Source organism: Zingiber officinale, chromosome 1A (genome assembly GCF_018446385.1).
Source record: "Zingiber officinale cultivar Zhangliang chromosome 1A, Zo_v1.1, whole genome shotgun sequence".
Classification (NCBI taxonomy): Eukaryota; Viridiplantae; Streptophyta; class Magnoliopsida; order Zingiberales; family Zingiberaceae; genus Zingiber; species Zingiber officinale.
The window spans coordinates 165,452,952-165,468,672 of NC_055987.1; the positions used below are offsets into that span (position 1 = coordinate 165,452,952).

Consider the following 15,721-nt stretch of genomic DNA (forward strand, 5'->3'; position numbering starts at 1 on the left):
AGGTAATATAAAAAGGGGGCATCTCTGTTGGCCAGGTACACACGCACACACCCATCTACTGCAATATTATTCATCTGCTTCTTTCGCTTTGTCCTGCTTCTAACTTGAGCATCGGAGTGCCTGAGCTAGGGACTTCTTCACTGGTTCTCGCCCTAACGCTCCTATGGGATCTCTCTGTGGTGTGCGCAGGTCGTGGGTACCATCTTCAACAACCCCCCTACTCCGCATAATGATTGAAAGCCTACAATTCATCTTCGGGTCCTAGATCTCAGTCTTCTCCCCATTAACATCTTCGCCTCCGTAATTGGTCCCTCATCTGACTCAGCTTCTGGATAGGATTAACGTTAATCCATGAAATTAATAACTTTAAAAAAAAGATGATTATACTTATCCTAAACATCCCGTATAATTTATTTTAAAATTATATGAAGAAAGATAAATCATGTTGATAAGTGGTTAGGGGTGCTAGACTTATAGTCTTAAGATTCATGTCATTGAGAATGATAAAGATTTTATTTACATGAAATGAAATGGAGTAGTAAAAGGTAATTACCTTCATTTTTCTTTGTAGTCCTTTAAATTATACAAGAGTGACAAATTACTACGTCAATTTATAACCGGAATTGGAGGTGTACATGGAAATTGCACGGACAAGTGTAAACGTTCGTGACTGTCTTGCTCCACTAAAGATATTCATTTCCACCAAAAAAAGATTTCCATGCAAATAGCTGGCACGCGTCTCCGCTGGACTTTTAAGGCTCGGAGGCTCACATTGCATGGAGTTGTGAGCTCTTTGCATGGCTACTACTCCTCCTCTGCTCCTCCTTCTCCTCCTCTCCACGCCGGCGATGTGCCTAGAGCCACAGTGCACTACGCCGACGAAGGATCCCGGCCACCGTGGTAAGCCGTCGCAGGCAGGCAGCTACTTTGTCCCCTCGCCGTCCTTCGTCTCCTCCATCAAGTCTACACTTGAACAGATTAGTAAATTGACCTCGCTAGTCTCCTCCTTCTCCCGCCACGTAGGCAGCGGCCGTCTCTCCTTCGCAGTTGACGACTGCCTCGAACTGCTCGACCTCTCATTCGACGAGCTCACCTGGACCCTCTCAGTCGGCGGCAAGGGACAGCCTTCCGACCTCCATTCCTGGATGAGCGCTGCCCTCGGCAACCAGGACACCTGCAAGGAAAGCCTCTCCGACGCCGGCGCCGGCCGATTCATCGCGAGGCTCGTCTTCAGTGGGCTCGACAGAGTCACGTCCCTCGTCTCCGACGGCCTCCGTGAGATCGCTGGCGCCGGAGGAAAACAGAGGAGGCTGATGGGACCCGGTATCCCGGATTGGGTATCGGCGCAGGACAAGAGACTGCTTCTGGCTGGTCAGCAACAGGCGGCCGATGTGGTGGTGGCGCAGGACGGGACAGGGAACTACACGACGGTGGCGGCAGCGGTGGAGGCGGCGCCGACGGAGAGCGGGAGGAGGTACGTGATATATGTGACGAAGGGGGTTTATAGGGAGAACGTGGAGATTAAGAAGAGGAAGTGGAATCTGATGCTGATCGGCGACGGCATGGGGCAGACCGTGATCTCCAGCAACCGGAGCTTCGTCGACGGCTGGACCACCTACAGGAGCGCCACCTTGGGCGAGTTACCATTCAATTAGTTATTTGATTGCTGCTTTGTACATGGATCATTAATCAATCGGCTCATCCATGCAGCGGTGACCGGAAAGGGGTTCATCTGCCGGGACCTGACGGTGGAGAACACCGCCGGCCAGGTGAAGCACCAGGCCGTGGCTCTCCGCTCCGACTCCGATCTCTCTGTTTTCTACCGCTGCGAGTTCGCCGGCTACCAAGACACCCTCTACGCCCACTCCCTCCGCCAGTTCTTCCGCGACTGCTATATCTCCGGCACCGTCGATTTCATCTTCGGCAACGCCGCCGCCGTCTTCCAAAACTCCCAAGTAACCAATTAAATCCAATCAGTTAATCGCTCCAAATTATCATCTTTATAAATATTAATACTCATTAACTTAAATTGATTCGCGTAGATTATATCCCGGCGGCCGCTGCAGGAGCAGAAGAACACGATCACCGCCCAAGGCCGGAAGGACCCCAACCAGAACACTGGCTTCTCCTTCCACCTATGCAACGTCTCCGCCGCCGCTGACCTCGTCTGGGCGGGGACCAACTCGACGGCGACGTACTTGGGCCGGCCGTGGAAGCAGTACTCCCGGGCCGTGTTCATGGAGTCGTACATTGGCCCGGTGATACGGGAGGAGGGGTGGCTGCCGTGGGCCGGCGACTTCGCGATCGAGACGTTGTTCTACGGCGAATACATGAACACCGGGCCGGGGTCAGGGTTGGCAGGCCGAGTCAAATGGCCGGGTTTCCACGCGATGCGCGACAAGGTGGAGGCGGCGAACTTCACCGTGGCGGAGTTCATCGACGGCAACTTGTGGATACCGGCGACCGGAGTCAAGTACACCGCCGGTTTGACTGTTTAAATATTTACCGTGACACATGTGATTTGCTTAATTAAGCTAAATTTTCGCGCGGACTTGTGAAAATTAGTCATTATTTTTATTTTTTATTTTTTAAAAAAAGAGCTCGTTCGAGCCAAGCTCATAAAAAAAATCGAATCAAATTTTAGCAATCATTTTAGTTTGATTCAATTACTTTAATTTGAACACCATAAACTTAATTTGACTCATTAATTTATCAAACAAGTTTGAAGATCAAATAACCTCTTCTTAATGAATATGTTGCAAGGAGCACCAGACAAAAAAAAAAATGGAAACACAAGAAAACTTCCATGCCCTTATGCATCTTATAACTATATGAACCCATACCATCACAAATTTGGTCACCAAAACCTTACAGAACCCTACTGGCTGGAACTCTCGGTTTGCCATTGAACCTTGCTTCATTTCTTCCATGGAGTGGCAGGAACGGAAACACAAAACATGGCGCTGCACGGCAGGCAAAAGCGAAAAGTATGAGAAATGAGTGACTAATTCAAGGCATTTGTCAACCTGTAGAATAGATGTTGAACTTACATTTCGGAAATCTTTCCGATTGATCATCCTCCATTAACTTTATATTTGCAGGGGAAGCAGAAAAGGAAAAGCTCAGTGATTGATCTGCTCACAGTTTAATATGCGTTCGGTGAGAGATTTCGCGTTGAAACATTGTTTAAGAAGCTTCTACGATGAAGTATTACCTTGTCTAGGGAAGATCTTGTCCTCTTTCAGGCCGCCGGCGACGCCAGAATCTGATGAAGCAGATGCTACGTTACTCGCGATTCTGTCTTTCCTCCCTATCTTTATTAGCTTCTTGAACTGTTTCGCGACGTCCTTCAGCAGATTATCGGAGGAATTACTTGTAGCTATGCTTGGTTTTTCAGCGATCGCCCACTTCTTCCTCGCCCTTGAAGCATCACCATCAGCAGCAGCAGCAGCAGCCTCCTCTGCTCGTTTCTCTTCCGGTGGCTCCTTCTCGCTGTCCAAAGCAGAATTCGACTTGGAAACGTCGACCAGTCCATCGCCGGCTTCCGCTTCGCCCTTTGAGATCTCATGCTTTTCCAAGTTATCGTCACAAATCTCTGACTCTTGGCTCGGCCTCGGTTCTTCTCCGTCCAACTCGATGTGGAAAATGGATGTCTCTTCTGCGGCGGCTCGTCCCCGGAGTTCTTCGACTTCTATGGAATTCTGGATCGTAGCCTCCTCGAGGACTGCACTCGACTTGCAACGCTCCATTCCTCGAGCAAAAGTTTTTCGCTTTTGATCCTTGGAAACCTTGGAGGATGCGAGATTCTTCAATTCGCCGAGATTAGCAGTGCTCTTGCTTCTTGCAGGAATCCTGCCAGTTCGCGAAGGAGTGTAGTGATTAGCAGCCTTAATGTCGGGCCTCGCAGTTGGCTTCAAGTTTTCCTTTCTGAGGCTGGAAAAGCTCGGAAGAGATCGCGCGGACTCAGCTGAGGAAACGAGATTCTTGTTCTTGGAAGAAGATTTAGGAGGTGGTTTTTCTTTGTGCTTCTTGATTGAATTGTCAACTGGTTCCTGCCAGAACAAATTCGTCGCCATAGATCATTGATATAAGAAAAAGAGAAGAGATATCGAAAAGATTGATCAATGAATACCTCTTTGTGCTCTGTTTTAGGAGCGTCTCTTCTTCTCGCCTTCAGTTCCACCCAATTCTTCTCGAATCTGTTCTCCATCGTCTCCATCTCCCTCCTCCTCTGCTTCCCCTTCCATCCCACCTCCTCCTCCCTCAGCTTCGCGCCACGTCTCGCCGCGTATTCCTCGTAAGCCCTTCCTTTGGCAACCTCGGACCGGCTCAGCCTCATGTTGCGCTCCAATTCGTCCACCATCTTGAGCAGCAGGTCCCCGTCGAACTCCACCGAATCGCCAAAATCGTCCGCTTGGCTTCCGCTTCTCCTCGCTCTGCTCTGCTCGTAAGCAGCGTAAAAGCTCTCCAATTCCTCGAGCTTCGCATGCATCTCTCGGTTCATCCACTGGCGGTCGTCTTCGCAGGCCGATCGGAAACGGAAAATCTCCATGGACGGCCGGACTTCGAGCTGGTCGGGCGGGACGTTTAGCTTCATCGATGCCGCGATGGATTAAAATCCGATCGCCGGCGACAGATGTGGATAAAGGCTTTGCAAGGATCGTCAATTCTATGGATTTTCTTCGCTCTTGAAGTTGACACCAACTGGACAACTACGTGCGTGGATTGCACTCTGTTTCTTCCAGTCCAGCTTTGGAAGACAAGTCCGAAACACAGGAGGAGGTTATTGACAGTTGAGGGGGGATCCGCTCCATTTGTGATTTTAAACTTCTGTCGGATCTGATCCTAATCTCTGAACCAAAGCCATTCGGAGGAATTTTTTTTGGGCAAAAATAAAAAAGACATTCCAACTTTAATGAATTGTCAAACCAATTTAATTTTTTTTTTATAAAAATCATTAAATAAATGACCTATCAAAGACGAACTATCCAAATCATTACTAAGTATTTAAAGATCAGGTTGTCCCTGTTGAAATGTCGGTCTTGGAGGGGATCCCGGCCTAACATTTAAACTCCCGTTGTTGGACGTTAGTTCGTGGGCCCGATGTCAACTGTTTGGTCTGTGAAAGACGCAAACCATTGAATGGGAATTGGGGCGAAGCCAGGTGGCGAAATAAGGTTCATTTATTTAATATATACATGGTTGCGTGCGGCGAGTAATCTCCAAGTGTTGGATAATGATTTACGGAATTAAAACAAGGGATCGGAGTTATGTGTTACAACTATTGATCATGTGTCATTCACATTGTACATCTGAAATCGTACACGTCATGATGGTAAAATGATCTTAAGGGGATGTTTGATTTAGGGGAATAAAAATGAGAAATAAAAATATGAATAATTGATTGTCATTATTAATATTTAGATTATGGGAATAGAAATATAAATAAGAGAATGAATCCTTAAAATTGAGTAATAGCTCATTCTCATGTACCTCCTTTTCAATGAGCCATTATCCCATTTTTATCAATTAAAATATTCCCTTATTCCAAAAATACATTTAACCTAAAATTAAAATTTTTTTCCCTTAATATCAAATATCAAAATATATTTATTTATTTTTTCTTTCGTATCACTTCTCTCTCCTTGTTCTCTCTCATCATATTTTTTCTCTCGTCATTTTATCACACACTTTCTCTCTCCTTAATCTCTTCTATCACACATTTTTTTTTCTCATTACACTTTCTCTCTCATCATAGTTTCTCTCTCCTCAATCTCTTCTATCGCACTCTCTTCCTTCTTTTTTTCTCATCATACTTTCTCTCTCATCATACTTTCTCACTCCTCAATCTCTCCCATCACATTCTCTTTTCTCTTTTTTTCTTATCACACTTTCATTCTCATTACATTTTCTCTCTCCTCAATCTCTCTTGTCACGCTCCCTCCTTTTTTTCCTCAACACACTTTCTCTCTCATCATACTTTCTCTCTCCTTAATCTCTCCTATCACACTCACTGTTCTCTTTTTTTTCTCATCACACTTTCTCTCTCACCGTACTTTCTCTCTCCTCAATCTTTCTCATCACACTCTCTCTCCTCATTTTTTTCTCATTACATTTTCTCTCTTTATCCTCACTCATCATACTTTCTCTCACATCATATTTTCTCTCTCATCTTCTCTCATCATGCTCTCTCCTATCACATTCTTTTTTCTCATTTTTTTTCATCACACTTTCTCTCTCATCATTCTCTTTCATCATATTTTTCTCTCACATTCATCTTTTTCTCATATATAATTTTTTCTCTTATTTTCTTTTAAGGGTAAAAAAAAAAATTTGATTTATTCCGATAAAAAATATACAACTAACCAAACATTACTTTTAAGAGTGATATCCATGCTCATACCCATTTCTATTCTACAATACAATGATTCTCATTCCGATTCCTATTCCTAAAAATGAATCAAACGCCCCCTAACATCCTGCTGATACAATTCCCTAGATATATTTATGATTTTCTTAGCCAATGGATCATTTTTCACTATTTCAATCCTCATCACTTATAAACAAAACACAATGTTTCATTATTTTTTATGTGACAATTTTCTTGGGAACCAAAAAGCTTCGTCGTTGAACTACTAAATGAAACATGGGCCTCCATATACTGTTTCACATATAAAATAGAGTCCTTTCGTGCTATCAGATAACTCAATGATTAAACAAGAGATTACATTCCAAGTGGAACAACGAATGCCTATAAAGAATTTATTTCATGTTGGCATTTTCCTTACCACTTCAGCAACGCTTGAAGAAAGTTGAAGATATTAATCAGGCTAGTTTTTCTTGAGCCCAGAAATCTGATCCTGAGAGGAGAGCTTGATTCGAGTTTGAACAGAGAACAAACTTTAATCTGCCGCACCCGCAAGAAGGGAAATCATGGCGTCAGCAGACTGTGGGCCATCATTATTTACACTTGGGATTATTTGTTGCGGGGAGATGAATCGAACAAACTCTTTCAGCTCTGTGAAGCTGCTGTGTTCACTGTATGGAACTTCGTACCTGGAAAGAGGCAACAATACCACAGTTTTATGGAAATTGTAAAAAAAAAAAAAAAATTATATATATATATAATCGGAAGGGATGTCAATTAGCTAGTACAATTGCAGAGATATTTGTACTAAATATATTCATATTCCTTCGTCAGCCCAATTAATTCATGCCAACGTTTTGCTTAAAAAAATCTTATTTACTACTAGACAAATCGACAACTGATTTAATTGAGCATTCATGATTGTTGAACAAACATTACCTGATAATGGTGCCCTGCTGCCACCTTCTCCCAGGAGTCTTCTTTTTGCCTTTTCCATACGCCCAGCCAGTAGGTGAGATAGCAACAATAAGATCGTAGCGAGCCTGGCCAGCAACATGGAATAATGTATCACAATCAAGATTGCACGTCTCATGTTTTATGGCTATATTTTAACAATATTTCTTCCTTATTCCGAAAGGCGCAGATGAAAAGATTTGGCAAAAGACAGCTGAATGATATTTGCCTTACAGAGTATTGACTAGCTGCATATTTCATTCTTTTGAAACTTGCGAGTGTCCACATGGGAACCACATGAACGTGGCTCTCCATTTCATTTGCAGTCAACCATTTCATGTCCTCCTCGGGAAGTTCCAAATGCCTCAACAATCTTAGCTTTGCAGCTCCAATATAGACTTTCTTTTTCAAAATCCGAGCAACCTCCAGATACAGCCTCTCTTTTCCTGTAAACATGCGTTCCATTAGCGTAGCATTAACTAATAATTGAAGTTGAGAATGAGAGATTACCAATTGTGTAACTTCCAATCAAGAAGAGAGTTTTTGGATTGAAGGCTTCAGCTTGAATTGCCTCAATTACAAATTGTATAACTGCTTCTTGTTTAGGAAAATCATACTGCACCATTAAAAAAATGAAGTTGAGAGCCTACTGTAAGACGTCAGATAATGAACATGAAACTCAGTCGTACTTGAGGGTTACAATAGGTTGTATCAAGAATAAGTGTGTGTATATGACATGACTGCAACAGAGCGTTGTTCGTCATCTCTTCAGAAAAGCGGAAGTCTCCTGTGTGTAAAACTACCTAATCAAGGTTGCATATAAATCATTTCGGGAAAAGTATCCAAACTTACAAAGCTTCAATCGAGGTATCCTCAAGGAGTTGAGATTTAATACCTTGCCATTAGGTGGTTCAAAAAGAATAATTATAGCTCCAGGGCAGTGGTTTGCATCAAAACATGTCAAACTGACACCTGCGATAGTAATTTTTTGGTTCAAGGGTAAAATCTGCAATCTATCCCATGGCACACCAATCTTCATATTTACCAAGTTCGCTGTGATTGAGGAGCAAAAAATCTTCCCATGGCAGAAATTTTTTGTAAGACCTTGGTAATCTGTTTCAAAAGTTAGGAACAGGTATTTGGAATTCACAATATTACAGTTTAGTATCTGCTTTAAAATTTGATATTTCATTAGCCAAAAAAAAAAAAAAAAACTTGCTAGTAACCTCAGATTGAATGCATAATAAGCAGACTGCTAGTAACCTCATACAGAATGCATAATAATACATTACACCGTCGCCAAGAAATTAATGATCATAATAAAACATCACTTATCACCTATACATTATAACCCATCCTAGTTGAGCATTTACCATATTTGAAACATTATTCCAAAATCAAAATCTATCAATCTAAAGCAAGAAGTCATGAATATTCAACCAGCACACGAGGTGAGCCTGACAGATGAATAAGCAAACATTTCATACTGTTAGTTACACCTATTTTTACAATTCCACTATCACCAAAAAAAAAAATAAAGAGCGCGCCACCAAAGTTCTAGTTGACTGCTACTAAAAAAAACAGAAGACAATAACTGAAAACTCAAGGAATTGAAAGTCGTAAATGAGCAGATAATTGTAGCAAAAGGATGATTACGTTCACCCCAGACGTCCCTCACATTCTATTCTCGAGTTATGTGAAAGGGGGTAAATCACATAATTAGCTCATAACCAACCGCCAAATGACTAAAGAGTGAAAGGAACTTTTTTCCTTAAGGGCATGCGTCCGTCAGAAATTGATCCCTACCCCCATCTCCTAGTCAATTGGTACTCTCGTGGGGACTGTAAATGAGCAAACAAGAGCCCACAAGAAAATAAGTCCCTCGTACTTTAATTGTTTAGTTGATGTCATATGGACGTGTATTAGTTACACTACAAGCCTGAGGATAATGAATGACTTACGATCCATATGGAAATGTGTTAGAAACCAATGAGAGCAATCTCCTCTTAAATAGCGAAATGCATCCTGCAAATGAAATTGTCAAATAGATGACGTTCAATTTGATGAAAGCATGAATAAAAGAAGTGGAAGAAAATTCAAACTCTCCTTAGAAATCAGAAAATAGTTGAATCTTAAGTTGTTCATTCTTTTGTGAATATAACAACCTTATAACTTGCTTATATTAATTTTAAAACACAAAAAATTCTAGCCAATAGTAGTAGCTCATACAATTGATGGATTCAATAATGAAATGGAAACCGATGCGATAGAGAGCAATAAATAGCAAAGAGAAACACAGGTTCATTATCATAGGAACATGACATATATGAAACAATCTGGTAGACAAAAAAAAAACAAGACTATGATAAGAATTTACGCCATACCCTCAACATGTTCTTCTATCTAGAGCCACTCATACTATACGCTGGAACAGAATTAAGGAACAATAATGAGAAGTAACTCCAGTTAGTTAAGACTCTATTTACATGATATTCAATTAGAGGTAAGAAAACAATCCAAAGTTAAGTACTTCAACTATCGCTGACATCCTAAAAAAACTAAATCCTAACAACCAGCTTAATTTTTAAACTATCAAACCACTATTAAAGTTTCATTTTCTTCACCATTTGTAGGCAAAAAAAAAAACATCTCGAATATTAGAAAATCAAGTTCCCTATCATTAGAAATTTTTGAAATCTTTCCGCAGTCTCATTGCCGTCCTGTGAGACTCAATAGGAAATCAGAGATATATCACATTCTCTAAGTAGAGAGTACAATAGCAGCCTAAAGGACAAGTAGATCATAGGCCATAAAAGTAGGATAGAATTATGCTTCTTGTCGTGTCTTCAAAATTCACCAACAGATGTTTAATGAAGCCAATAAACACGTGAAAGAGTAGCCAAGAGAAACAGCTTTAACAAAACTAACCTCTCTTATTTGTCACTAAAGTTAAATTTCTTTGAAGTAATTCAGTTATTTTGCTACTATCTTACGTGCTCTAAATTCTGAAACTGGTGTCAATGATGATTGGATGAATTCAGCATAAGTGTCTTTTCTAGGACTAGAATCCACATTCCTCAATTTGTACTATAATGGTATTATATAATTGCTTTTTGTTGCAAGCGATAAACAAGCAACCCAGAAAAGAGAACACATAGACCATCAAAGTTGATGTTTAAGAAAAAGAACACTTCAAAAGGCAAGCATATGATACCACTCGAAATGGAGTCCCAGCTATGCAACACCATTGTGGTGTGTCTCTAAATTTTGCCCTTCTAGTAGCGGTAGAAGCTCTCTTAGGAATTGGAGCCTTGGATGCTTTTTCACTAAGTGGCTTGCTGGTCTTATGAACTCTCTGCCCATCAACAGAAGAACCATGAAAGTACTCTGTGATCAATTTATTTCCAGGTACTTGTAGTTTTATCTTCTCATTACTTGCTGCAGAAGTATTTTTATCCATGTATTGGACAAGTTTATTCTGCCGAAGCTCATTGAGCGCATGGATAATCTTTTTTCTTGGTCCAAGGGCATCTATACCTATGTTCAGCAGATCCTGCAATGTAAGGATTGACAATGTTAAGTGTTTCATTTCAATCAGGACAAGAGAATATTAGCATCAGAGTTTCAGTAGCGCACTCAATAGCTGGAGCAATCGAGAGGCTATAGCTAGGTTAAATCTGATTTTATTATTATTATTATTTTTTTAAATCGTACTAAGGCTTGTTGGACTGAAGATATTACTTAGAATTGAAATGTAAAGAAGAGCTGTAGCAGACAGGATTAGACTTTAGTGCAATCACAAATCACCTAGCTAGTTTAAAACATTCAAATGGCTTGGTTAACTTGGCTGAAGGCAAACATCTGACTCAATTCAGTGAGATAATAGTTACGCCAACATAGAAAAATAAGCAAGTTTATTGTTATGGTAAAATCATTGCCCTCATACAATAAGAGTGTGTTGTATATTTGAATGAACCCCAAGGACGTTTTGAAGATCATACAGAGAGAAAATTAAAAATAAAATAAATATACATCTCGTACCTCTTCTGTTAATGACTGGAGTGTTTCCCAATCAATCTCTTCCTTTACAATAACGTCTTTGTACTTGGAGAGGCCCAAAGATTGTAACCATTGGATGACAGGGCCGGTATCAACCACATCAGGTGAACTTGATTTTGCCTCATCAGTGTGACTAGCTACCTACATCATGATTTGTTGATTACTGGCAAAACCTTCCAATCCACCTTACAGCATGAAAAAGAAATGAAGAGAGCTATTGTAGAACATAAAATTATTTCCATGGTTTTAGATCCACCATTCATAGAATTAATACCAAAATGAATAATATAAAAGGAAAGATTGGTAACTCCAAATTCAGATCTAGCTTTTTTATATGCCTTATTAAAAATCACAGCACAGGAATTGTAAATCCACTGAAAAGTGGTGTTAGTAGAATTTGCAAATTAATAAGTAACATAGAACAAAGGGAAAAAAGATAATAGCTTTCTTAAGCTCCTTTCATATTAAATTACCGTTTAACATAGTTAATACATGGGCAATTGCTAATTGATTGCCACGGCTGAAAGGAGTAAAAACCAATTAGTTAAAATCAAAAAGATCTTATACGCTTAAACATTTTAATAAAATAAACCTAAAAAGACAGCACAATTATTAAGTCATAAATCAGTAAAAAAAAAAAATCCCATTGTAAACTCCGTTTGTCTGTTTTCAGCCAACTAAAACAAAAGAGAAAAACAAGCTGAAGTGTCATATTACTTATACCTCCGTAGTTCCAACCTTGTCGAGGCAATCATTTGTGTGAATCTCTCGCAGCTCGTTACTAAAATCAGTAATATCTTCCCCACATAGTGGACACGCTACTGAAGTAAATTGTTCTGAGTCAATTGTTTCGCAGAAGACCTCATTTCCTTCAAAGACTCCACCATGTGAGGAACCTCCTTCATCCATGCCGCAGCAGAGATTTATCAATTCATTTAGCTGTGTGCCAACCTCTAAAACCTCACAATCGTCCTCAACCAAGTGGCCACCGATATTGATGTTAGCAACTGATTTTTCTTTCGACGCCAACAACCTTGACTCAATGGATCTGGAAGAGTAAGCCGCCTTGAAATTTCTAAAGCCTCCGTCTTCATATTTCCCACCTTCCGCAGCCTTCGAATCAGCAGATTGGAAAAGTGAATACTCCTCATTTTGGAGTTCATTTCTACAATCAAATTGCATCACGGTCCCGGACGCCACGAGGGGAATACAAGAATCAGATGAAGAAATCAAAGAGCTTCCAATCGAAGAACAATCCCCCCTTCCCAGCTTTACTCGCTCCTCATCCTTGGCCAAAATGCTGAAAAACGGAGCAGCTACTTGAAGACCTCTTGAATTTTCTCGATTTTCTTTACCTTCGGCTGCTGTTGCGGCGGCCTTTCGTGGCCGCTTCCTGGGGCGGGAAGCATCGGCGGGTTTCCGTGCGCGCAAGCACGGATCATTAAGTGATGATAGGATCCGGCTCTGGGCGACGGAGAAGGCCTCGCTAGGATTCTGGAAATCATCGTCGTCGTCCTCTGACATCACGCAGGCTAGGGTTAGGGTTCCGAGCTGGGTCTTGGACGACATGGGTGAGCGATCCAAAAGACGCGCCTTTCTGCGAGGAGATTTCAAACGGAGGAAAAGCGAGCAAACAGGGCGGCCTGAAAAGAGAGTAGATTGCAACGGTGGACCGTTCATCCAAGGATGGACAGCCAGGATTTCGTAAAACTAAATAAGCCCAAAACGACTCTGTCTTTTCAAATTAATTTTGCTAAAATCTATTATTAGCGCGCTACTATCATATATATTAGTATATTATGTCATTTTTAAAAATCCTCTAAAATCAATAATGTTTTATTATATGAGCAATATTAAGTGCATTTTGTGTCAAAATAGAAGAGATTTATACTTTCATTTCTATTTATATTTTATGGTTCTTGTATTATTTAGATGACGTTTGATTTAGAGGTTTGGGAATGAGGGAATAAATTCATTCTCAAACCTTGTGTTTGGTTAATGGGAATGGAATCAAGATTTTGGAATGAAACCAAAAAATTTGGGTATCGATGAAACTCACCCCCTCCCTTGGGTTTTGATGGAATGAGAATAAGAATTAAGTTTTGGACGAAAATACCCTTGTATATTTGTTCAATTTTTCTTTCATTTCACTTTCTCTCCTTGTTCTCTCTCATCATACTTTCTCTCTCCTCATTCTATCATCACATTTCCTCTCTCAACATACTTTCTCTCTCATTATTTAATTTTCTCTCATCACATATTGTCTACCATTTTGTCTCTGTATTCTCTCTCATCACACACACTCTCTCATTATTTTCTCTCTCTTCCTTCTTTCCTCATTTTTCATCATACTTTCTCTCTCATCATTCTTTCTCTCTCCTTAATCTCTTTTACCATACTCTGTCTATATTTTATCTCATCACACTTTCTCTTTTATCACTCTCTCTCTCCTCGTTCTCTCTCATCACACATTCTCTACCATTTTATCTCTGTATTCTCTCTCATCACACTCTTTCTTGTTGGAGCAATCTGGGTACCCTAGGTTTTGATGTTTGGACAAAGGTTTAAGTTAGGGTTATTGTTGTGTTTGATATGTATTGTGAGTGTGCAGGATACAGGTACAACAAGGAAAGTCCAAAAGTGAGTCTTGGCGGTGTAAGTCCAAGCATGTAGTCTTGGCAACGTAAGTCCAAGTGTGATCTTGGCAAAGGAGGAAAGTCCAAGGATGAGTCTTGGCGGTGTAAGTCCAAGCATGTAGTCTTGGCAACGTAAGTCCAAGTGTGACTTGGCAATGGATGAAGTCCCGGAGGCGCGACCTCTTGGTAAAGGAAGACCCGATAACAATGACAAGGACTACGGAAGCTCCAGAAGGCAAGACGTGAAGGATGGGGAGGCATCCGAGGGACGCAAGGCTGATGGAGGAGACTAGAAGGCTAGGTCTAGGTTGGTCGGGCGAGAACGAGTGCTGAGTGAATGTACTCGGGGTAAAATCTCAAAATCAGGGGTTACTGTAGCGTTACTGTAGCAGTCGACTGGTGGTTTCATCAGTCGATTGGTGCAGTCGACTGGTAGCGAACAGAGGGTTGGTATCGAGTTGTTGGGCTGCAACGGTCGAATTTCCACGAAGGGCAGTCGACTGCATGTTTTGGCAGTCGACTGGTAGGCGGGGTTTTCTAACCCGTGGCCTATATAACCAAGCATTGGAAGCTTGATTGAAGTTGACGTAATTAGTGGTGGTTAACCCTAATTAGAGTCTCCAAGTGCCCAAGTGATCTAGCGTGCTTGTACGAGGTTGTGGCGAGGTTTCTCCACCCACAAGGAGCTACGCGAGCTAGCCGGAAGTTCTCCGGGGAATCATCCACCGACGGATCGGGATCGTCCACCTTACGGACAGCCGTGGAGTAGGAACTTTATCTCCGAACCACGTTAAATCAACGTGTTAGGTTTGCTTTCTATTGTTAGTGTTTATCTTGTATTTCCGCTGTGCACACTAACCATTGTAGGAAGCGACGATTTGGGTGAGACGCTATTCACCCCCCCCTCTAGCGACGTCAAGGTCCCAACATTTCTCTCTCTTCATTCTCTCCTCATTTACTCATCATACTTTCTCTCTCATCATACTTTCTCTCTCCTCAATCTCTCTTACCATACTCTCTCTCCATATTTCCTTTCATCAGACTTTCTCTCTCTCTCTTCATTCTCTCATCATTTATTCATCATACTTTCTCTCTCCTCAATCTCTCTTACCATACTCTTTCTTCATATTTTCTCTCATCACACTTTCTCTCTCTTTATTCCCTTCTATCACTCTTTATCTCATTTTCGCTCATCACACTTTCCCTCTCTTCATTTTTTCCTATCACACTTTCTCTCTCGTCACATTTTCTCATAATACTTTCTCTTCTCAATCTCTCATTTTCACTCATCACACTTTTTCTTTCTTTAATTTTTCCCATCACTCTTTCTCTCTAAACACACTTTCTCTCTTATAATACTTTTTCTCTTCTCAATATCTCCTATCACGCTCTTTCTCCTCATTTTCTCTCATCACACTTTCCCTCTCTTCATTTTTTCCCATCATACTTTTTCTCTCATCATATGTTTCTCTCACATTCAACTATATCTTCCATTTATTTTTTTTTTCTTATTTTCCTCTAAGGGTAAAAAAGAAAATTCAAGTTCATTCCGATTGAAAATATTCAACTAACCAAACATTATTTTTAGGAATGATACCCAAGCTCATATCCATTCTCATTCACAATACTATGATACTCATTCCCATTTCGATTCCTAAGAGAGAACCAAATGCCACCTTAGTCTTGCAGGTGCATATATATATAT

The 15,721-nt window shown here is 41.0% G+C and overlaps 3 protein-coding genes across 4 annotated transcripts; 1 reads left to right on the forward strand and 2 right to left on the reverse strand.

Annotated features, from left to right (window-relative positions):
- The first annotated feature begins 766 nt into the window (after positions 1-766).
- LOC122038284 (pectinesterase-like) lies at positions 767-2,547 on the forward strand. Its single transcript, XM_042597943.1, has 3 exons — positions 767-1,635; positions 1,711-1,955; positions 2,043-2,547. The coding sequence occupies exons 1-3, from the start codon at positions 798-800 to the stop codon at positions 2,496-2,498; spliced, it is 1,539 nt and encodes a 512-aa protein (XP_042453877.1). The 5' UTR covers positions 767-797; the 3' UTR covers positions 2,499-2,547.
- A 234-nt stretch (positions 2,548-2,781) lies between these two features.
- On the reverse strand, positions 2,782-4,778 carry LOC122038286. The gene is made up of 4 exons (XM_042597944.1): positions 4,133-4,778; positions 3,215-4,052; positions 3,051-3,134; positions 2,782-2,963 (listed from the first exon to the last, which is right to left on the reverse strand). The coding sequence occupies exons 1-4, from the start codon at positions 4,595-4,597 to the stop codon at positions 2,869-2,871; spliced, it is 1,482 nt and encodes a 493-aa protein (XP_042453878.1). The 5' UTR covers positions 4,598-4,778; the 3' UTR covers positions 2,782-2,868.
- Positions 4,779-6,560: 1,782 nt separating this feature from the next.
- Positions 6,561-12,990, reverse strand: LOC122038287 (DNA cross-link repair protein pso2/snm1-like). 2 transcript variants are annotated; one of them, XM_042597946.1, is made up of 10 exons: positions 12,119-12,990; positions 11,363-11,521; positions 10,536-10,874; positions 9,283-9,346; positions 8,217-8,434; positions 8,011-8,124; positions 7,832-7,937; positions 7,556-7,767; positions 7,307-7,410; positions 6,561-7,056 (listed from the first exon to the last, which is right to left on the reverse strand). In XM_042597946.1, the coding sequence occupies exons 1-10, from the start codon at positions 12,947-12,949 to the stop codon at positions 6,903-6,905; spliced, it is 2,301 nt and encodes a 766-aa protein (XP_042453880.1). In that variant the 5' UTR covers positions 12,950-12,990; the 3' UTR covers positions 6,561-6,902. The 2 variants fall into 2 exon arrangements, with proteins under 2 accessions (XP_042453880.1, XP_042453879.1); XM_042597945.1 differs by having other exon boundaries at positions 12,104-12,990.
- Positions 12,991-15,721: the final 2,731 nt, after the last annotated feature.